At 42.1% G+C, this 23,918-nt stretch overlaps 1 protein-coding gene across 1 annotated transcript; it reads left to right on the top strand.

Moving 5' to 3' along the window:
- The first annotated feature begins 28 nt into the window (after nt 1–28).
- OGFOD1 (2-oxoglutarate and iron dependent oxygenase domain containing 1) lies at nt 29–23,628 on the top strand. The gene is made up of 13 exons (XM_047791188.1): nt 29–279; nt 1,805–1,950; nt 6,096–6,142; nt 9,298–9,398; nt 14,211–14,327; nt 14,871–14,962; nt 15,171–15,299; nt 15,986–16,099; nt 17,894–17,973; nt 18,529–18,842; nt 21,566–21,688; nt 22,325–22,383; nt 22,875–23,628. The coding sequence occupies exons 1-13, from the start codon at nt 126–128 to the stop codon at nt 23,034–23,036; spliced, it is 1,638 nt and encodes a 545-aa protein (XP_047647144.1). The 5' UTR covers nt 29–125; the 3' UTR covers nt 23,037–23,628.
- Nucleotides 23,629–23,918: the final 290 nt, after the last annotated feature.

Below are 23,918 nucleotides of genomic sequence, written 5' to 3'. Positions count from 1 at the left end.
TCCTCTTTCTTTGGTACTTCCTATTGGATAGCCCTGGGAACCACGGCAAGTCGGCACTCTGGGAGGTCTCTGTAGGAAAATAATTGCTTGATCAGTGCGGCGTGGGTCTTGTACATTGTGAAGAGATGAATGGGAAACGGTCGGCTGAGCTTGGCCCTGGTCGGGCGGGGAAAAAAGTAAAGAAGGAGGTGATGGCGAAGATTTCGGATGCTGTCACGGAGGAAACCTTGAAAAAGCAGGTGGCTGAGGCCTGGAGTCGTAGGACGCCGTTCCATCACGGTAAGCGAGATCTGAAGGGGGAGGCGCAGCGCAGGCCTGGGGCCTCTGAAAAAGTCCTGGCACCCGAGCTAAGTGCTGAGCAGCGGGACCACAAGGGAAGAGGCTTTTGGAGAGAGTGTGACTTTGGCCACCTCCGACTCCTGCCTGGCCTGCTGTTCCCTTTCAGTCCAAGTTCAGTTTGGATTTAGAAACTTAGGAGAGGAAGAAATGTAGGCCAGGCAGTTTCCGGGAAGTAGAGGGCATGCAAGTTCATAGAAATTCTGAAATTTGGGATTACTGAGTTACACTCTTCCCCATTGACTGCGCGTAGCTGGGCAATGGGTTCAGCTCCTTCCTCTGTAAAGTAAGATAAGTAATATTCATTACCTCGAAAAGATGTTGAATGAGATTAATAAACTAATATATGTATGTATCAATATATATTTTCCTGAATAAGGACCAATAAACATTTGGACACACACTTAAGTGGCTTTTGCGGTTTTTATTCCAAGGGTACTGCTGGTTTGTCCAGTGGTAGCATAGCCAGAGCATTTATTGGGAGCTGCCAGATGGCTGGCACCTGAGCTTAATTTTACTGGCCTGTAGTTCAACATGACCATGAAAGTAAACATGTTTTGACCAAAGGAAGGAACCTGCATCGAACGATACCAGCCTCAGCTTCAGCCATGTAGGATAAGAATTCTGCATAATGCATCATGCTTTCCCTTCGAAAGTTTGCCATGTTTTTTGCTTCAATGGTTAAATGCTTAAAGAGGTGAGTCCCAGGTGTCCCGATGCACATAGAAAGTGATAGCTTAGTGTTCAAAGTGTGAGCTCTGTACACTCAGCAGACTTTTCACTTTCCTTACATGGGGGAAAAAGATAGTGATGATGTCAACCTTAGGATTGTTGAAACAATTAAATGAGATAATGCATGTAAAGCCCCACTGTACCTGGAACCTAGTGGGTTGTGGTGGTGGTGGGTTTTATTAGGTTACTCAATCTCTCCTACCAGAGACAATGGGTAAAGGGTTGAGGTAAAACTCAAGGAGTTAGGGGAGGTTATGCCTGACCTAATTTAAAAAAAAAAAAAAAGTGTATTCTATAACTAACTCTAACAGTAACTTAGGAAATGAAAAAGGGTTGAGGAAAAATTGCCAGCCACTATTGCTGTTCTCATTTTTTATTTGGTACCTTCGTTTTAAGTTTGGGAGAGAGTGGAATGAATTAGGACTCTAAAATACATTCGATTCAATAAGTAATCATTGAACTAAAAAACCCCCCAAAGACCAGGAACCTTAATTTAGTGACATCACCTGTACTCATGTTATGCACCTATATATCTAAGCACAATATTTTTAAAAAGTAGCATTGAGTTAGTAAAGAAAAAAGAGAAGAGCTTATAATTCTTCCCCCAAATCTTAGACTTTAAGTACTAGTTTCCTGAAAATTCATGACCATCCCTTTTGTATTCTCTCTGCTGTGCTACTCGGGGGTCAAAAATTCAAAAGAGGAAAAGCCATACATAATGCTTTCCTTCCAACAGAAGCCATTGTTATGGACATGGACCCCTTTCTTCACTGCATGATCCCAAACTTCATCCAAAGCCAAAGCTTCTTGGAAGGACTTCAGAAGGAACTTTTGAACTTGGACTTCCATGAAAAGTATAACGATTTATATAAGTTCCAACAGGTATTTATGCCCCTTTCACATTAGCTTTTCTACTTCAGAAATTATCTATGAAAGTCATTCAGTACCTTTAGACCTGAGGTTTTATTTATTTATTTATTTATTATCTTTTTTTTGCCATTTCTTGGGCCACTCCCGTGGCATATGGAGGTTCCCAGGCTTAGGAGTCGAATCGGACTGTAGCCACTGGCCTACGCTACAGCCACGGCAATGTAGGATCTGAGCCGAGTCTGCGAGCTACACCACAGCTCACTGCAACGCCGGATTCCCAACCCACTGAGCAAGGCCAGGGATCAAACCCAAAACCTCATGGTTCCTAGTCGGATTCTGAGCCACGACGGGAACTCCTAGACTTGAGGTTTTAGTTTGGGTTTGCCATTAAGGGTTGTCCTTTCCCTGACTTTGTTCATTTAACATAAACTGAGTGCCTACTATGTGTTAGGTACTATAATTATCATCTGGGCAACTTGCCAGTTCCTGCCCTGAAAGCCTTTAAAATCTAAAATAATAGAGGTGATAGTGATGGTGAAGATAGTCAAAAAATACAGTAAGGTAGTAAGTACATTATAAACAAGGGGATAAGTACATTTGGGGGAGTGGTATAATGCAGAGAGTAAGTATATTAGAAGATAATAACTACTTAAATTTTTGAGTTCATGTCTTTGTTTTAGGTGGCTTGACATATTGCAATATGTCCTGCAGAGAGTTAGGTGTGTGCTGTTTTTGGTGGACAGTTTAATTTGGCAGAAAAGTCTTTCCCAAAATCAAGGCTGGTTTTCCTACTCTGAGAAGACATGCCCAGTCTACGTATATAAATATATAGGTCCTTGGTTTTCCCAGTTTGGGGAGATAACTTTCAGTACATAGCATACATCATTGAAACCTTTATAAAACTTTAAGGGCATCAGCCCTTAAAATCACAAAAAATAAAATAAAAATGAAGATGAAGAACTATTTTGTTTTCTTTACATTTTCCCTTTACTTATTTTTATCTGGGATAAGAAAATTGTAGATTTCTCTGTCTTGCTTTTATTCTTTTACACTAGAGCTGGTTGTGTCCCGCAGTATTTCCTTGGGCCTTGTACGTATGCTTGAATTAACCAGGTTAAACACGCAAATGCTGTGATTCTTAATGATTTGGAAAACCTAGTGAAAAATAACTTTTATCCGTAGTAAAGTTGTATACTTTAATTAAAAACTAGAGATAGTCTGCCTTTGTAATTATATCGATTTTGATAACACTAGGCCTCTTCTGTTGATTTAGGTCTACATGTGTCTCTGATTACTGAGGTTGAGAAATCAAAGTAGTTTTTAGTTAATGCAATTTGATAGATAATTCTTTTTTAATTATGAAGTCAGCAAAGGGCAAAATAATAAAAAAGGGCCCTGAGTAATGAGGGGAAAAAGAAGCCCTTATTTTAGATCCCCAAGGGTGCGTGATGAGACTCTGCTGTGAATAATTTTTGCTATGCTCACTCTGGGACTGAACTTCTTCATCCTAAGACAGGAAATACAAAACCTGCTTTCAATCTCTTGTCCCTTTAAACTTTACTTATTTCCCTTTTTCTCTGCTTATGCTGTGAGTTGACTTGATAATGGGTCTCTAACATCTTCCAATCCCCCAACCAAGCTTGTCATTAGGAGTAGCCTGATATTCTGTTTTTGAAAGCAAGCATTACTAGGTGCATGCTTTATGCCATGCTAAATGCTTTATATTTATTAATTCGTTAAATCCTTATAACAATACATTACTATTATTGTTTCACAGATAAACGATTTCAGTTTTTTCTTCTCTGCTGGAGAAGAGAGGAACATAACAACCAGAACAAAAAGCTATCTATTCTTCACAAGGAAAAAAAAATGCTGTTGACCTAGCTTTCCCCCTTCAACTTTTACCCCATTGGTCTGCTCCCCCTGACAGTGGCACTCCTTGTGAGTTGCCTGTACTATGCCAGCCTCCTCTTGGCTTCTCTGTTAAGCCCACTGTAGTCAGGCTTTGACCTGTAAAACACCACTGAAACTATACGTGTCAAGGTCACTCACATCTTCCACTTTAATAAGTCCAGTCATTAGTCTTCAGGCCTGGTTTTACTTGACACTCAGCAGCATTTGACCTACTCGGTTACTCCTTCTTCCCAGAGACTTTTTTCACTTTGCTGCCAGGATACCATGCTCTCTTCAATTTCTTTCTCCCTCACTGGTGAGTCCTTAGTTTCCTTCCCTTTTGTACCTGACTTCTTAGTGACAGAGCACACTGAGCTTAACCCTTGGATCCCTTCCAGACAGATTCCAGGGAATCTCACGGCTTTGCCTCTACTCTTGGTATCTCCTGTCTCCCACTTTCCAAAACTGAACTCCTGGGCTTCTCCCCCTAATTGCAGCTGCTCTAACTGCAACTTTCCCCATCTCAGTTAATCACAATCACAGTCAGTCTTTCCCCTGGCTCAAGGCAAAAACCTTGAGTTATCCTAGATTCCTCTCTCACATCTTATATCCAGTCCATTGGGAAATTCTGCTGGCTCTACTTTAAGAATGGATTCAGAAAAAAACACTTCTTTTCAGGCCCACTGCCAACAGCCAGCAACTGATCCAAGCCATCTTTTTCTCTCACCAGGATTATTCTGTTAGAGTATTAACCAGGCACCTTGCTTCTACCCTTGCCCACCTGCAGCCATTGTGTTCTTTTAAGAGGAATTGAAAATATTTGTTTACAAAAACTTGTACACAGATGGGAGTTCCCGTAGTGGCACAGTGGAAATGAATCCAACGAGGAACCTTGAGATTTTGGGTTTGATCCCTGGCCTTGCTCAGTGGGTTAAGGATCCAGCATTGCTGTGAGCTGTGGTGTAGGTCACAGACGCACCTCAAATCCTGAGTTGTTGTGGCTGTGGCGTAGGCCGGCAGCTGTAGCTCTGATTCAACCCCTAGCCTGGAAACCTCCATGTGCTGCGGGTGCGGCCCTAAAAAGCAAAAAACAAAAAACAAACAAACAAACCTTGTATACAGATATCCATAGCAACATTATAATAGCCAAAAAGTCAAAATACCCAATGTCCATTACCTAATGAATGGATACACCAAATGTGATTTGTCTATAAGATGGAATATTATTCAGCCAAAAAAGTTATGAATAAATACTGCTGCAGCATGGATGAATCTGGAAAACATTCTCAGTGAAAGAAGCTAGCCACAAAAGGCCACATGTTCTGTGATTCCATCTATATGTGATGACCAGCAAAGCATATGTAGTGACAGAGAGTAAATTAGTGGTTGCCAGGAACCAGGATGGTGGGGGGCAGGGAGTGAGGGGTGACCACCTAATGAATACAGGTTTTCTTTTCCAGTGTGATGAAAATATTCTGGAATTAGATAGTGGTGATAGTTGCACAGCATGTAAAAATGCTAAAAATCCACTGAATTACACACTTTCAAATGGTTCAAATGGTAAATTTTATATTATGTGAATTTTATCTCAGTTTTTAAAAATTGAATGGGATCATTTTCTTCCTTTGCTCAAGATCTCCAAAGGTTCTCATTTCTCTGAGGAAAAGCCAAAGTACGGAAAGTGGTTCTAAGGCCCCCCAGTGCCTCTTTGGCCCCATCTCCTACTGCTCTCCCCTCACTCTCTGCTACAGCCACACAGGCTCCTGTGATGTCTGGAACAGGTCAGGCATTCTTCACCCTCAGGACCTTGAATCCTCTTTCCTGAGACAGTCCCTCGTACCTCCCCACCTCCTTCAGGTCTTTGCTTCACCTCAGTGAAGGCTAACCTGGCCACCAAATTTATGATGGCAATCGCTTCCCCACCCTTAGCACTGCTGGACCTCATAGTCTTCTTCATTTTCCCTCTATATTTATCACCTTTTTTAAAACTAGTAATTGACTTTTTTATCTTTATTGTCTCTCCCCCTCAAGAATAGAAGCTCCACTGTAATAACTATGTGTTTATTGAGTGAATAAGGCACAGAGAGGCTAAGTAACTTGCCTGAGTCACAGAGCTGCCAAATGGAGGGGCCATGCATCAAACCCAGGCAGTTTGACTTCCCAGTCCAGGCTCTTAACCCCAGTGTTGGACTGCTGGAGTGCACACTACTCGCCTCTGTGTCTCACTGATGGAAGAAATCCTTTTTTCTTTTTTCATGATCAAGTCTGATGATTTGAAGAAAAGAAGAGAGCCTCACATCTGTGCTTTAAGGTAAACAAGTAACTCCTGTTCATTGGGTGCCAGATATGTGCCAGGCAGAGTTGTTGACATTATTGTCCCTTTTTTTTTGAGAGTTGTTTTATTTGGGGTAAAATTAGGATGACAGCATCTCAGGTAGCCCTGAGAAAACCACTCCCTCTTGTCCCCTTTTGTTGAGGAGGAAACAGACAGAGATCAGTAACCTCTTCAAGGCTACCCAGGTAAGAATTGAGAGAACTAAGATACAAACTCAAGCCTGTCTGATTCCAAGGCCCAAGTTCTCAGTGATAAGCCTTGTTAGTAATCAAGGAAACAAATTAATGCTGAGGATACCATCTCTCACATATTAGATGAGCAACATTAAAAATAAAAACTTCAGTGTTGACGGAAATGCATATACCTTTATCACTGGTGCAGTCTTTCTCAGAAGAAGATGGATTTGAAAGATGTGTCAAAACCCTTAAAATGATGCTTATCTTTTTGTAGTGTAATTCCACTTGAATGAGTTTATCCTGGAGTTCCTGCTGTGATGCAGCCGGTTAAAGGATTCTGCATTGCTGCAGGTGGGGCATAGGTTCCAGCTGTGGCTCATATTAAATCCCTGGCCCAGGAATTTCCATACCCCGTGGGTGCAACCATTTAAAAAAAAAAAAAAATCCTGAGGAAGTAATTAAGGATGTGCTGCTCAAAGATTCCATGCAAGATTGTTTATTGTAATGTTTATAATTGTGAAAAATCACATAACAAATTAAATGGCCACACATCAGGATTTATATAGATAATGTTACAAAACATAGCATGAAGAACTGTATAGCTATTGAATATGATGTGTATGACTTTTAACATGAGTATGGTATAAAGTTATTTCATCAATTCTAAGATACTTTTTTAACATTTTAACCTCCCTGTGCCTCACACAATTATTTGTGTCCCAGTTTATTTACTTACTTTTTTCTGTCTTTTTAGGGCCCCACCTGCAGCATATGGAGGTTCCCAGGCTAGGGGACTAATCGGAGCTGTAGCTGCCTGCCTGCACCACAGCCATAGCAACACAGGATGTGAGCCACGTCTGCGACCTACACCAGAGCTCACTGCAACGCCAGATCCTTAACCCACTGATCGAGGCCAGGGATTGAACCCGAAACCTCATGGTTCCTAGTCGGATTCATTAACCACTGAGCCACGACGGAACTCCAGTGTCCCAGTTTAACTTGCAACATTTTTTTGGTTTTTTTTGTTTTTGTTTTTTGTCCCCACTCGTGGCATATCGAAGTTCTCAGGCTGAGGACCAAACCTGTACCACCCAAGAGATAATGCCACATCTTTAACCCACTGGGTCATAGCAGGAACTCCGAAACATTTTTTTAAGTGATGTATAAAATGATGATACCTCTTGCCAGGCAAAGGTATATTAGGCTAGGTGAAATATGCTTGCCAAGAGAAAAGTTAAAACACAGCATGATCCCATTTGAAAAAAGAGACATATATTTGGATATCTATGTGAGTACAAAAGGAAAAGCCTTGGAAGAATGGAATAGTTAAATCTGGCTAGGAGGACTACAGGTTTTTTTAAGTTTCTTTCTACTTATAATAGGGTTTTTTCTCTAGTACCTGTTACCTTGTAGTAGTGGTTTGTTTTTCATCTATACAATGGAAGTTGTTTTTTCATTCCCTTTTTTTCTGCAATATTTCCTTGAATGGTGGCAGTCTTCATAGGTTGTTATTTCTTCTAAATCCTGAAGTATTGCTCATGTGTTAACTATAATTCATAATATTTTGTATATATTTAGACCTTTCCCCCCAAGCCCATGCTTTAAGCCATTATCTCATTAGTTACACCATTCCCCTGGTAGGCATTTCTTTCCTATGGGACTGAGTTACATTCTATACCCAAAGGGTAACAGCCAGACAATATGAAAGATGGAACTCCTTGGTCTTTACAAAAAGGTGGTCTTTTTATTTCCCTGTTCGGTTCTGTGATTTCTCTCATGAATACAATTAACAAATTAGAATGATGACAGAAAATAACCCTGTCCTTGTGACACTTTCATAGGGTGAGTAGAGGAAGAGCTTTATATGGACTAAATATCTGGAAGGTGATATTATCAGTAAAAGTGGGATTGAAGGCTTTGATAATATTTAAAACGTCAAGACTCAATACTTTGCAGCAATGTTGACCACTCATATTACCTGAAGCCTGGTTTAGCACTCTGCAGCTCTGCCCATAAACGTTACATGGCACTTGTTGGACTAACCAAGCGCAATGTTTTATAGAATTTTTTTGGATTGGGTAGCATACAGTGTTAGAAGATACTTGGTAATAAAATTTCACTGGAGACTTGATATTTAGTTATCAACAGCACAATTGCATTTTATGGGGATTTCAATTATGTACATTTGAACTAGGATGATCCCAAAATATTGTCTCTTCATGTGCAAAATTTGAACAGAAACACTTTAAAAAATTGTTTCAGTTTTATTGACATTTTACTTTGACATTAAAATGTAAATTCTTCAAGGTTAACATAATTTCAAAGTTGATTGGCTGAATGAGTTTTAAATTGTGTTAAAGAGAATTCTGTACAGAGCCACTTTAGCTGGTAAAGGGAAATGTTCAGTAGTCTTTTTTTTTTTGGTATCCTATTAATATCAGAACTCCTTTGAAAGAGTTTATTGGTTATTCTACAAGTAGCATAATATTCATCATTATTACAATTTAAAGTTTTTAATCTACAGCAGTGTCACCCACCCAAGTGTTCATTAAACAGTGGTGCTGGTATTAGTGCTGAAAAACATGTCTAAAAATCAGACATGACCAGAACACTGGTGTTCACATGACAGAGGCCAGACCACTGTTGTGATGGGGCAATACTGTAAATTTAAGAGGAAGAAAATAAAAGGAAATAGTAGAGCAAAAATATATTAGAGAGATTTACACTGAGGAACGTTCTTGCGACTAAATCTTAAATGAACTGAAACCTCCAGGAAAAAAAAAAAAACCATTGTGGCATAGATCCAAATGGAGCCCAAATTATGACATAACATTTTTGTGGAGGGCTGGGTGGCCTGTGCCCTGGGCATGCGGGAGTTCCCAGGCCAGGGATGGAACCCGCAACCTGCTAAGCCATTAGGGAACTCAATAAGTTATCTTTTGTTTACATTTCCAGGAAAATTCTGTTTGAACATTTCCGGGCTTGGCTTTCTGATGTTTCCAAGATTGATCTGGAATCAACCATTGACATGTCTTGTGCTAAATATGAATTTTCAGGTAAGATAAGACCCAGATATCTCTAAGATTTGAAGGCTTTAATTGGAGTTCCCATTGTGGCTCAGTGGGTTAAGAATATGACAGTGTCCTTGAGGATGCAGATTCCATCCCTTGCCTCGCTTAGTGGGTTAAAGATCCAGTGTTGCTGTGGCTGTAGAGTAGGCCAGCAGCTGCTGCTCTAATTCGACCCCTAGCCTGGGAACTTCCATATGCTGCTGGTGCAGCCATAAAAAGGAAGAAAAAAAAAAGGCTGTACCTAAATGATGATAGAAAGATAGTGTCAATGAACCAAAATTCTAGACTACATGTCCCTGCATAGGATTAGGCTCTTCCCCCCCCCCCAGGGCCTCACCTGCAGCATCTGAAGGTTCCCAGGCTAGGGGTCGAATCAGAGCTACAACTGCCAGCCTACGCCACAGCCGCAGCATCATCAGATCCAAGCCAAGTCTGCAACCTACACCACAGGTCACGGCAACGCCGGATCCTTAACCCACTGAGTGAGGCCAGGGATCGAATCGGCAACCTCATGGTTCCTAGTCAGATTTGTTTCCGCTGTGCCACAACAGGGACTCTGCATTAGGATCTTCGTAATAGGGATGTTCTGCCCCAGCTCATACATGGAAATACCTATCATATTGGAAGGTATAAGGTAGTGGATATCTTTGGGAATATGATGAAAGTTACGACCATATTGTAACCCAGCAAGAGCTGGTGTGTCCGAGGCATAGAAAGCTGAGTGTCACCACTATGACAGTGGTGTTTGTAGCAAAGTAAGGGCACCACGCAAGGAGAATGGGCAGCTCATGCTCAAAAGATCTGAACTCCCCGAAGGGTGGCTTTCAGACAAAGGTTTTTAAAGACTGGGGAGAGGGTTGTAGAGCATATGATCAGCTCGTGGACCTTCTGATCGTGCTGGTGAGATTACAGTGATGGTGCAGAAATCTGTCATCAGACTTCTGGTTCCAACTGGTCTGTGGTCTACATGCTTATGGTCAGTGCATAATCACCATCTTCCACCTGGGTGGTGGTGGTGGCAGGGGCGGTGGGGGGCAGCGGGGGGTCTTAGTGTCTGCAGAACAGCTCAAAAATAGGCGTCAGATTGTTATCTCTAGCCCTTTGGGAGGAACTCCAAGTCCTGTGACTGCTGTCCTAATCATTAACTGCTTGCGCCTGCTCCTTGGAACGCAAGAGAGGCTTAGCAGACTAGGGCCTTTTCTCTAAATAACAGTGGGGCACATAGAGGGATTTTGTGCCCAGGAAGGCTCTGCAGGGTCCTGCTCAGTTTTAATATTTTCAGAAAATCGCTGATAATGCACATACACACCAACTTTGCATACAGTACCAGGAAATTCCGAGGTGATATTGTAAACTCTGCTCTTACACTTCCTAGGAAACAGATATTTCCCTTTTTTTTTCTTTTGAAGGTAATAAGTGAATATATTCTTAAAGAAAAAAGTCACACAAGAGTATAGTGTGATCCATGATGGTCCCTTTCACCTTCTTCCCCTTTCTCTTCAGATGTGTCCATTGTCGCCTGTTTGGGTGCATCCTTCTGTTCCCTTTCTGAGCATATAAATGAACTTTGAAAGCACGTTTGGTCTTCACTTGGAAGGAAAAGGTTTTATTTTACTAAATAAAATTTGGATTTGAGTTTACTCTCAATAGATTGTCCTGGGGAAGTATAAATTGGTAGTAACATTTTGAGGATAAGGTAGACACATGAAGAGTCATATTATATGCCCTTTTTAAACTTTTTATTTTGTAATTTGAAGTAATTTCAAACTAATAGACAAGTGGCAAGCATAGTAAAAATAATTTTTTAAATTTTGCTTGAGAATAAGTTGCTATTAGGATGCTCTGTGACCCCTGAATACTTCAGTGACCCCTACAACAAGGACATTTTCCCACATGATAGTAACAAACCATCAGAATCAGGAAATTACAGTTGATGCATTATTCCCGTCCAATCCCCAGGCTCCATTCAGATTCCATGATTTGGTCCTTTATAGCAGAAGGATCTGGTCCAGGGTTGTACATATAGCATTTCCCTGTCATGTCTCTTTAGTCTCCTTTCATTTAGAACAGTTTCTCAGTCTTTCTTTGACCTTCATTATCTTGATGCTTCTGAAGATTCACAGATGTGTTATTTTGTAAAACTTTGCTCAGTTCGGGTTTATATACTGCTTCCTCATGATTAGATTCAAGCCATCCATGCATTTTTGGCAGGCATATTACAGAATTATATGACCTCTTTACTGCATCTTATCAAGTGGTAGATGGTTTCTCTGTCTTATTACTAGTGATATTAACTTTGATCACTTAATGAAGGTGGTAGCTGACATCAAGTTTTTCTGCTGTAAACTTGTTTTCTTCCTCTATGTTACTAAGTATTCTGTGGAGTTCCCATCGTGGTGCAGGGGTTAACGAATCCGACTAGGAGCCATGAAGTTGTGGGTTCCATCCCTGCCCTTGCTCAGTGGGTTAAGGATCCAGCGTTGCCGTGAACTGTGGTGTGGGTCGCAGACGCGGCTCATATCCGAGTTGCTGTGGCTCTGGCGTAGGCCGGCGGCTACAGCTCCGATTAGACCCCTAGCCGGGGAACCTCCATATGCCGCGGGAGCGGCTCAAGAAGAGGCAAAAAGACCAAAAAAAATAATAAGTATTCTGTGGGGAGACAGTTTAGGATCATGTAACTATCCCATTTATCATCAAACTTTGATTCACTTGTTTTAGCATCCACTGGTATTTCTTGCTACATTATTATTTTGCAGGTTGCCAAATTGTGATTTTTCTGATAAAATCATTTCTTCTCCATCTGTGTTCTTTTAATATGTCTTCATGTTACCAAACTAAACTTGGGTTGCTCATGATGCACTGCAAACACTGGGTTGTGGTGAGGGAAAGTAGATGTTTATCGCAGGACTCTGGACAAGAAAAGGCAGCTCCTGCTTAAAAGACCCAAACTCCCTGATGGATTTAGGAAAGAGTTTTTAAAAGGCAAAGGTGAAGGAGAGGGTTACAAGGTGCATGATCAGCTTGTGCATAGGTCTCTGATTGGAGTGTCGTGAGGTAACATGGTGAGGTCACAGGTCATCATCATCAGTCTTCTGATGGTTCTACCCAGTCTGGGGGCAACATGCTCATGGTCAGCTTTTCTCATGGTGGGGGGTCTGGCTTCTGTAATAAGAGCTTAGGAATGTGTGTCAGACTTCTCTATACCTTTGAAACGGAGCTGGGAATCCTTGTAACTGATTTATTGTAGAAGTATATCTCCGCTCCTGTCTGCTGCCCTACCTTTGCTTCTGCATTCTTTATTCCTCAGTCATTAGCTGCTAGGACCTGCTTTTTGTCTCACATAAAGGGCCTAGGAGGTAACAGTTTATTTCCATAGCCTTTTTTCCCAATCAGCAATAAGTAGGGGACACCAAGCAGTGTGTGGCCAAGAAGGCCCCTATATGGGTTTGCTTAGTTTCACTCATCATTCTTACTGCACCTTACTTTCTTCTGGCCAGACAAAATTTCCACAGGAAATATAACTGTGCTCTAGACCTGGAGTTGACCATTCTTCCAAAGAACCCTGGTTATTTCACATATATACATATATGGATGAAACTGAATTCACATTGATTCCTCCGGTTTCATTTCCACACCATAGGGTTCTTTCTAGATTTCTCCTTTTCCATATTTGTAATTCCATTCTTCAGCCTTGAGGATTCTGCCTTCCATTGTCTTCAATGTTCATTAGAACAATTCCTCCACGTGGAATGATCTCACTTCATCATAACATCCCCTCCCCTCTCCCACCCTGCATGGACACCTGCTTTGCTCAGTCCTATCGGTGTCTAGAAGCTGAGCTCAAGGAATAATGGGAGCAGGTACAAAAAGATCTATGTACAATGATGTTCATTAAAGCATTCTTTATAATAGACAAGAAATGAAAACAACATAATTAACAAATTGAAGATTGATTAAAGGGGGAGGGAGGTAATTCATAATAATACATACAGCAGAATATGCAGCCATTAAAAGAGATGACAAGTGCGTATAGTGACATGGAAAAGAAACTTGGCCATGAAAAAAAAAAAAAAGCAAGCCATAAAACAATCACTGTTGGGGAGTTCCCATCGTGGCTCAGCGGTTAACGAATCCAACTAGGAACCATGAGGTTGTGGGTTCGATCCCTGGCCTTGCTCTGTGGGTTAAGGATCCGGCGTTGCGGTGAGCTGTGGTGTAGGTCGAAGACTCGGCTAGGATCCCGAGTTGCTGTGGCTCTGGTATAGGCTGGCGGCTGCAGCTCTGATTGGACCCCTAGCCTGGGAACCTCCATATGCCACGGGAGTGGCCCAAGAAATGGCAAAAAACAAAACAAAAACAAAAACACTGTTGGATACTTATTTATCTATCTTTGGCTGCACTTGCACCATGTGGAAGTACTCAGGCCAGGGATTGAACCCACACCACAGTTATGGCCTGCGCCACACCCGGGGCAATGCTGGATCCTTAACCTGTTGTGCCACAAGGGAACTTCCAGGATACTATTTTTCGAAAAGCAAATACATTTATGTTGGGAAAATACTAAAAAAATTATCTAAAAATATTAGTATTGATTATCTCTGAGTCTATATGTATGTGTTATTCATTGTTTTTAGAGTTTTCTATATTGATCAGTTTTATTTCTGTAATTATAAAAGCAGAGAAAGTGGTATCATTTTAAAGCTGAAGGAGCTAACATTACTCTGCCATCTGGCAGTCAGATGGGCAGGTGCTCGTTGCCCACACAGGGACCTTACAGTTTGCACTGAACTATTGCAGATGCTCTGCTCTGCCATGATGACGAGCTGGAAGGGCGCCGGATTGCCTTCATTCTTTACCTAGTTCCTCCCTGGGACAGGAGCCTGGGGGGCACCCTGGACATGTACAGCGTTGATGGTAAGACAAAGGCGTGCTCTCCAAGCCCAGCAACCGCTCTGAGTGCGCTCAGAGGAGCAACGGCCACTCCTCAAAGGAGATGGAAGCCAGTTCATTATAGTGACGGCCGCAGGGAGAATGAATGGCAGCCCAACAACCACCTCTAAGTTGTGCTTGAAATAATCATTATTCCAGAGAGATTTAGAGTTGATTTAAAATGCGGGATAGTCAGACCCTGCTTCTGAGTGCTGGCCATGGAAGGGGAGAGGGCACCAAGTCCAGCTGCTTGTGGCTATGAATCTGCCAGGACCCATCCATTTGACAGGAGGGCAGGGTCTTTTAATGACTGACACCAGAACTGGGCTCCAGAACATGTTTAGAACTTTTCCAGCCTTCATCAGTAATGGATGGTATAGTAAGAACAGATGGAAGGGGTGGCATTTGGGGATCTGAAAGGGACGTCTTGATGCCTGTAGAAATCTGCAAGTTGTCAAAGTGAAATGAGGTGGCCTAGAAAGGGTTACTAATGAAGCATGTTTGTGGGTATGTTCTCTCCCGACCCAGAGCACTTTCAGCCGAAGCAGATTGTCAAGTCCCTTATCCCATCATGGAACACACTGGTTTTCTTTGAAGTATCTCCAATATCCTTTCACCAGGTAAAGACTATAAGCCACAGGTACATAGGGTGCCAAAGAGCACGCCTTTCAGTCACCCATTATCTACCCATGCCGGCTTCCAGTTGGACTGTCCAGCCAGCTTTTCGCACCTAGTGTGAAAGGTCCTGAAATTAGTGAGCCTTGGCTGGTAATGCCCCCTACCTCCCCTGGTCTCTTCATTGATGTGTTGCTGCTCTTGTTCTTCCAGGTGTCTGAAGTCCTGTCTGAAGAGAAGTCTCGTTTGTCTATCAGTGGCTGGTTTCATGGTCCTTCGCTGACCAGGCCTCCCACCTACTTTGAACCTCTCCTACCTCGGAGCCCTCACATCCCACAAGATGTAAGATAAATCCCTCATCTTAGAAACTGTGGCCTGTCTTTCTTTATGTCTTTCTGGTTCTTTATTTTTTGTCCATGCCTGCAGCATGCAGAAGTTCCTGGGCCAGGGGTCGAACCTGCACCACACAGTGACAACACCAGATCCTTAACCTGTTAGGCCACTAGGGAACTCTGCTTTTCTGGCTTTAAAGATGGCTCATCCTGCTAATGAGATGAGGCTCTTGCCACTCCACCCTCCTCAGATACACTTTTGATGGTGTCTTTTTTTTTTTTTTTTTGTCTTTTTGCTATTTCTTGGGCCGTTCCCGCGGCATATGGAGATTCCCAGGCTAGGGGTCTAATCGGAGGCGTAGCCACCAGCCTACACCAGAGCCACAGCAACGCGTGATCAGAGCCGCGTCTACAACCTGCACCACAGCTCACGGCAACGCCGGATCGTTAACCCACTGAGCAAGGGCAGGGACTGAACCCGTAACCTCATGGTTCCTAGTCGGATTCGTTAACCACTGCACCACAACGGGAATTCCTGATGGTGTCTTTTTAAGGCAGAGCTTTCCAGAACTTTGTTTATTTAACAAGGGGAAAATTCTAAAATGAAGATTTGCATATATTTTACTAGTGTGAAATGTCATGACAAAAGCAGTAGGAATTATTAACTAACACTTTGCATCTGCTGCTTCGTTATAGCATGAAGTTTTGTATGACTGGATCAACCCTACTTATCTTGACATGGAATACCAAGTTCAAATACAAGAAGAATTTGAAGAAAGCTCCGAAATTCTCCTAAAAGAGTTCCTTAAGGTAGGCTGGCATGTCCGATCTGATATATTGGATGTGGCATGCAGTCTTGCTTTCTGGGTAGGTGAACAGTATCACTGAGAGATTTTGTTGCTTTTTGTTTTGTTCTGGATTGAAATATTTATATGTCATCCCTTTTTCAAATAAAATATACACATGATGATAATAGCTAACATTGGTTTCAGATGTGTATTAGTAGGTTGAGTCCCTTTAGTATCTGCAATTCTCTAGAACCTTAATGGCACACACACTTCTACTACAGTCGGGGGTGGTTCCTGTGCTGTGCATTTGATGATTGTGGCGCTTACCACTACTTCTGCTAATGGGAAGATCACTAACTGATCAGCACCTGGTAACAAATGTTTGTGAATGATGAGGGTGCATGTTACAGTAGAGAACTAGATAAGAAATCAGAAGGGAGTTCCCGTTGTGGCGCAGTGGTTAATGAATCCAACTAGGAACCATGAGGTTGCGGGTTCGATCCCTGGCCTTGCTCAGTGGGTTAAGGATCCCGCGTTGCTGTGGCTCTGGTGTAGGCTGGTGACTACAGCTCTGATTGGACCCCTAGCCTGGGAACTTCCATATGGCCTGGGTGCGGCCCTAGAAAAATGGCAAAAAGACAAAAAAAAAAAAAAAGAAGTCGGAAGAATTTATATTCACGTCTTGGCTCTGTGGTTTTACTGACCTGAGCAAAGCACTAAAGGTCTCATCCTCATCAGTTAAATGAGGCTAATACCTGCCTAGCCCATCTTCAAGAGCTGCTGTGAGGGCCAAATGGGGTCACTGATGTACTTCAACTTGTTGAACCTGGGTCCCATGAATCACAGTCCCAAAAGTTGGTCCCTTCAAGAAAAAAAGGTTGAGAGACTCTACATACTGCCTTTCTCAGAATTGTATAGCTGACAGTATAGTAAGGAATTTGAGAAGTACTATAGTAAATAAACTTGTTTAACCTATTTCATCCACCTGACCTAAACCATGCTTTGGGATCATCTTTCCTGTTTTATAGCTAATAAAATTACTGTTAGTAGAATACTCCTTGGGAAACTGCATTAAGCAAATACCTTATAAAACCTCTTGTGGAGAATATTTCCATAGATTAATCAGCTTCTTATACTATACTGAACTTTTAAAATTTAGAATGCTGATTAAATAAAGGGAATAAGCTGAGACCTAAAGAATCTGCATTATATAGACATTTTCATTTTAATAACATTGTTTATGTGGTTTTATTTTCTCCCTTCACATCTTATGAATTGGAGTCTGTATTATGATTCTCATTTTATAAATGCAGGAATTTAGAGTTCAGTGGTAATGAACCTGACTAGTATCCATGAGGATGCAGGTTTGATCCATGGCCTCACTCAGTGGGTTAAGGATCCAGCATTGTCGTGAGCGGTGATGTAGATCACAGGTGCAGCTCAGATCCGCCGTGGCTGTGGCTGGCAGCTCCAGCTCCAGTTTGACCCTTAGACTGGGAACTTCCATATGCCCAGTCTAGGGGTACTGCACTAAAATTAATAAATAAATGTAGTAAATTGGGAGTTTAGTAATTTTATATAAGACATAAAACCACCTAAGGGATAAGCCCAAATTGACACTCAGGTTTGGTTAAAGCATGCTGACAATTTATCCAGTCCTTGCTCTGGCTTTACCACATCAGGACTGGGGAATCTGTGTAAAAGGGGTGATTCACCTGGCCCTTTGAGAAGTCAGCCAGAATGATTCTTCAGAGCTGCTACAGTGTGGGACCATAGGGAGATTTGCTAACTGCTGCTTTATTTGCTCATTTTCCAGCCTGAGAAATTTGCAGAGGTGTGTGAGGCTTTGGAGAAAGGAGATGTGGAATGGACCAGCCAAGGTCCCCCTAACAAAAGGTAGAACCCATCATCCAAGACATTTGCTTCTTCATTCAACACCTGCCTATTTGTCTGCGACACTCATCTCTAACAATAGGACGCTGGCCCTAATGACGTGTGTTCCCAAGGACATCCAATAGCAGGCCCTAACAAAATCTCACTACTGTTGACAACTTGGGCTTCAGTAAGCTCTACCAAAGTTTAGGGAGAGAGATAGAAAGCTAATGATCAGGAGTTCCCGTCACGGCTTGGGGGTTAACGAACCTAACTAGTATCCATGAGGACATGGGTTTGATCCCTGACCTTGCTCAGTGGGTTAAGGATCCGGTGTTGCTGTGAACTGTGGCGTAGGTCGCAGATGCAGCTCATATCTGGCGTTGCTGTGGCTGTGGTATAGGCCAGTGGCTACAGCTCTGATTCAACCCCTAGCCTGGGAACCTCCATATGCCATGGGTGTGGCCTTAAAAAGACAAAAGACAAAACAAACAAATGGAAGCTAATGATGGACTTTTATCACGTGAGTAATTTTGCATCTGTGGCTTTGATGAACGCCTTGACATTGCTGCCTTTCAGGTTTTACGAGAAGGCTGAGGAGAGCAAGCTTCCCAAAATTCTGAAGGACTGCATGGCATTATTTCGCTCAGAGGCAATGTTCTTGCTGCTGTCCAACTTCACAGGCCTGAAACTTCACTTCTTGGCTCCTTCAGAAGAAGATGAGCTTGAAGACAAAAAAGAGGGAGAAGCAGCCTCTCCTGCTGATAACACTGAAGAAGGGACTAGCCACAGCTCCTCTGAGCCAGAGAACAGTCGAGAGGCCATTAGCGACAGCAGCCAACAGAGCAATGAACAGATAGACCCAGAGCCAGAGGAAACCAAAGCAAAGAAAGGTAAGCTATTTTATTCTGTCCCTATTTTTAGCATGGGTATTCATGATTCATTCAACAAATATTTCTCAAGCACCTACTACATGCTAAGCCCTGTTTCTAGAGCTGGAGTAGAAGACAGACAAGGTCTCTGCTCTCCTGAGCCTGTATTCTAATAGGAGAGGGCAGGGATTAAATGATAACACAAACAATAAGAAAACATCAAATAAAGATAGGTCCTAGGCAGTAAATCTGAATAAGGTTATGTGCTAAGGAATGACTGGGTGGCCTATTAGGGTGAATGGGCAGTTTGGAAGAGCCTGTCTGAGGAGCTGTCATCTAAGCTCAGATCTGAGCGGCAAGAAGGGTCTTCGGGAAGAGCATTTCAGGTAGGAAAAATGTTTAGTACATTTTATTAGGCTGATAATAACAGTATAAATGGTAGGAAGAAATACCACTCACTTGGCCTAAAATTACTCTAAAACACAAGAACATAAAGGAGAGGAAGGTGAGTGGCTTCTTTCTGCTAATAACCAATATCAGCCTAAGAAAAACTTGCTTGAATTTGAACAAATAGATAGAAGAGAATTATTGAAAATAGAAGTTTAATCATCTATAAAAAAGATGGAAAAGAGAAGAATACAGGAAACTTAAGAACACTTCTTTGGAAACTTTGGCACCATTAGCTGAGCAGCTATAAATTGAGCACCTACTAAATCAGATGAGCCAATCTATTACGCAGCTCCTCTCCTCAGTTTTGCTCTCCCTGCTTTCACTCTCATCCCCTGGGCAGGATGCTGTGCCGTCAGAAGAGCAAAGGCGAGGGAAGTGGATGCGCATGGACACAACCATCTGTGTGAGATGCTCATTGCAAGCAATGTAACTCATACTCCGTAGCTTCCCAAACTCACTGACCTGTCACTCTGGTCACCCCAGGTATTTAGAAAAACCAGACCCAGATGGCTTTTTCTATGCTCTTCAATACGCAAAACAACCTTTCTTAGAATGGTTGGTTTTCCTTGATAATTGATAGCAGCATCCATACCTAGACCGGAAAGGAATCAGGTGCAGATCAGTGAACCTAAAGGTCTTTTTAAAAAAGTATTTGTACATTTCTATCCCTTTTTTGTTTCTTCTTTGTGGGCACCTGCAATTTGGAAGAAAATCTATACAGGCAACCAAAAGATAACTTTATTCTGTTATTGAGTATCTACTGTATACAAGGTCCTGGGCTAAAGCAGAGTAGGGGCCACAGAGGTAAATGAGGCACGCCACTGTTTATAGAATTTACCATCATAAAGAAAAGCTCTAAAGCTTTTTTAAAGTAAAAGCTATACAGTTGCTGAGGCATGGAACAGCAGTGTTAGATGTTGGCACAGCTAGAGCACATCCAGGAAGTGAACCAAAGCCATTACAGACCTGATAATTTAAGTTGTTTTTTTTTTTAAATAGTATAAAAACACATGACTCTGGACTTTAGTTAATAATAATGTATCAATACTGGTCAATTCTAACAAAGAAACCACACTAAGACTAGATGTTGATAATAAAGGAAACTGCCAGAGAAGGGTAGGGGTAAGTAAATGTGGCAGGGGTACAGGAACTGTCCTGGGAAATTTAATTTTTTTGTAAAATGCTTTAAAAAATAAAGTCTATTTAAAAATAATAATCAGGAGTTCCCGTCATGGTGAAGCGGAAACGAATCCGACTAGGAACCATGAGGTTGCAAGTTTGACCCCTGGCCTCGCTCAGTGGGCTAAGGATCCAGTGTTGCCGTGAGCTGTGGTGTAGGTTGCAGACAAGGCTCGGATCCTGCATTGCTGTGGCTGTGGTATAGGTCAGCAGCTGTAGTTCCGATTAGACCCCTAGCCTGGTAACCTCCATATGCCTTGGGTGCAGCCCTATAAACAGAAAAGACAAAAAAAAATTTTTTTAATTTAAAAAAATAAAAATAATATTGAATGTTATTATTAAAAAATTTTTTGACAGCTAAATGTATACTCCACCTGAAATTTATAGTAAGAGAAATAGAAAGTTTTTCTCAAGTAGTCAGAAATGGTAATTTCTGATAATCATATATATATATAATGTATAAGCTTTATATATATTATATATAATATATAACATTGTAATGGAGCAATAGGTCAGCTGAAGTTTTATAGAAATGGTTTCTTGGGAGTTCCCATTGTGGCACAGGAGAAATGAATCTGACTAGGAACCATGAGGTTGCAGGTTCGATCTCTGGCCTTGCTCAGTGGGTTAAGGATCCAGCGTTGCTGTGGCTGTGGTGTAGGCCGGCATCTACAGTTCCGATTAGACCCCTCACCTGGGAACTTCCATATGCTGTGGGAGCAGCCCTAGAAAAAGGCAGAAATATTAAAATACTATTCAGGAGTTCCTGTCGTGGTGCAGCGGAAACAGTCTGACAAGGAGCCATGAGGTTGCAGGTTAGATCCTTGGCCTCGCTCAGTGGGTTAAGGATCCAGCGTTGCCGTGAGCTGTGGCATAGGTCGAAGACGAGGCTTGGATCTGGCGTTGCTGTGGCTATGGTGTAGGCCGGCAGCTGTAGCTCCGATTAGACCCCTAGCCTGGGAACATCCATATGCCTTGCGTGCGGCCCTTAAAAAAAAAAAAAAAAGACCAAGGTGGTTTCTCTCAGGTGCTATACTGTTCCTAATTACCTTTCTTTTGCAATCTAGCAGTGGTATCAAGGTTATTTTTTCTGGCCTTCTGTTGTTTTTTCTTAGAATCAAGTGTTCCCACGTGCCAGGGGGAACTGAGGCATTGGAAGACTGGTCACTACACTTTAATCCATGACAACACCAAGACTGAATTTGCCCTGGACCTCCTCCTCTACTGCGGCTGTGAAGGTAAGAGGGACAGTCTCTCCTGAACACCCTCTGTAACTGAACCCATTCAGAAATAATTTGCCTTGGCCGGGCTCTCAGATCACAGGTGCTCTACGATGGAAGGGAACTTAGGGGTCATGAATTTCAGTACTGTTTGTATCTGACTGAGGTATACAGGAGATGGACTGAACCATAATTTCCCTCTAAGGGACCCCCCAGAGCTTTAGAGTAATTTTCCCTCCAGGTATATTTTACATTTAGTTCTTAGTTTTCAGTTCTCATTCAGTGTTGGTTGAATGATGAACTCAGGCTCATAAGTCAGAATTGGTTGCTACTGAACTCCCAGATCCCACAGTTTTGTTGTTGTTATTGTTTTAATGGCTGCACTTGCAGCTTATGGAAGTTCCTGAGCCAGGACCTGTGGAAGGAAGTTCCTATGAGACCTACGCCACAGCTGTGGCAACACTGGATCCTTAACCCACTGTACTGGGCTGGGGATCGAACCCGAGCTGCTGCAGTCAGGTTCTTAACCCACTATGCCGCAGTGGAAACCTCCAAATCCCCCGGTTTTAAGCAGCGTGGAATCAGTGATTTAAACAGATGATATAACTCCTGCAGTGAGAGCTTTCTGAGTGCTGTTTGTTTTCCCTTTGTAAGGCTGGGAGCCAGAATATGGTGGCTTTACCTCCTACATTGCCAAAGGTGAAGACGAAGAGGTAAGTTGCTTCTCATAGCAAACTATCCTTTTTAGTTCTTGGAGATGCTTTAATTCTTCAGAGACCCCATTTTTGTGACCTTCCACCAGTATCTTTATCTGATAAATCCACATTGGTCTGTCTGGCAGTGGTTCTAATTTCTAGTAGAAAGTACTCAGCATGGAATAGACATGCTAAAGGGTAATCACTAAACATTTATTCTCCCCAACTGAGATACTTTAAACTATGTCAGATGGTGCATTCCCATGAACCTTTCAGTGCAGTAAGAAATAAATGCATTGGGTAAAACCTTCCTGGGTGTGAATTGGAATGGGGCTTGTTGGATTAATGTCTTGACAGCCAGGGCAATAGCTCTTCCTAGCAAAGGCTCTTTGAAAGGCTCCTTTGTTGTCTGAGTACTTGATGTGGAAACCATCTGCTCAGTGGTGAATCACTGAAGAGGTGAGATTAATCTCCATGTTCTGATGTATCATTGTACTTGCCTATTTCAGCTACTGACAGTGAATCCAGAAAACAATTCTTTGGCCTTGGTCTACAGAGACAGAGAAACTCTGAAATTTGTTAAGCATATTAACCACCGAAGCCTGGAACAAAAGAAAACCTTCCCAAACAGAACAGGTTTCTGGAACTTTTCATTTGTCTATTACGAATGACAAGGCTGGGCAAGGCTGGAAAAAGGAGGCCCGCCCTCAGTACTGGGACGTCTGAAAGAGTTAGACACCGAGGGAAGGACAGCTCCAAGGTGGCCTGTGCGACAGCGTTCTTAAACTGTGTGTGGTTATCCTTTAAGCGGGCTCATAGTGGTTGTCCTCAGTCTAGACCTTGAGCTTGAGGCTGGGAACTTATCTCTTGTTTTTAAAAAAAAAGGTTTTATCTTTTTCAGTAACATTGTTCTTCATTTTCCATATTAGCTTCTGCAGTGGTAAAAGCTTTGTGTGTGTGTGTGTGTGTGTGTGTGATAAAATATGCGTGACATAAAATGTACCATTTTCAGTGTACAGTTCAGTGACATTAAGTACACTGACATTGCGACACAACCCTCATCATCATCCATCTCCAAAACTTTTCCACCTTCCCCAGCTGCAACTCTGTCTGCATTAAATTCTAACTCCCTACTTACCCACCCCCAGTCTCTGGCAACCTTCTTTCTGGCTCTCTGACAATTTGATAATTCTTACTCCTCATAAGACAGTATCTGTCCTTTTTTGACTGGCTTATTTCACTCAGCATAAAATCTTCAAGGTTTGTCTGTTTCCAGTGATTTTTAAAAAATATATAGTCATTAATTTATGACTGTCGATTCTGCCCTTCCTAAACACACAGGTTTAGAAGATTATAGAACCTTATATCCTGTTCATTCTGGATGCATTACACCTCCTCCCACTGCCTATAGCTTTGTTTCCACTGTGACTCTCCATGGACTGTTCAGACTTAGATGATGTACAGTATGTTCCCCTAGAAAAGCCCTGGCCTAAAACCACATGGCCTCAAGAGACTTCTGGTTGGTAAAGATGGTTGCTTGTGCCATATGCAGT

Source organism: Phacochoerus africanus, chromosome 8 (genome assembly GCF_016906955.1).
Source record: "Phacochoerus africanus isolate WHEZ1 chromosome 8, ROS_Pafr_v1, whole genome shotgun sequence".
NCBI classification, from domain to species: domain Eukaryota; kingdom Metazoa; phylum Chordata; class Mammalia; order Artiodactyla; family Suidae; genus Phacochoerus; species Phacochoerus africanus.
The sequence above is the reverse complement of the archived record's forward strand: the minus strand, read 5'-3'. Positions and strand labels throughout refer to the sequence as shown.

Bases quoted from the DNA above. Each gene is read 5' to 3' on its own strand.
- OGFOD1 (XM_047791188.1), top strand. From the start codon at position 126: ATGAATGGGAAACGGTCGGCTGAGCTTGGCCCTGGTCGGGCGGGGAAA. The intron at 21,689-22,324 runs GTAAGAGGGACA...TCCCTTTGTAAG, and splicing joins CCTCTACTGCGGCTGTGAAG to GCTGGGAGCCAGAATATGGT. The intron at 22,384-22,874 runs GTAAGTTGCTTC...TGCCTATTTCAG, and splicing joins CCAAAGGTGAAGACGAAGAG to CTACTGACAGTGAATCCAGA.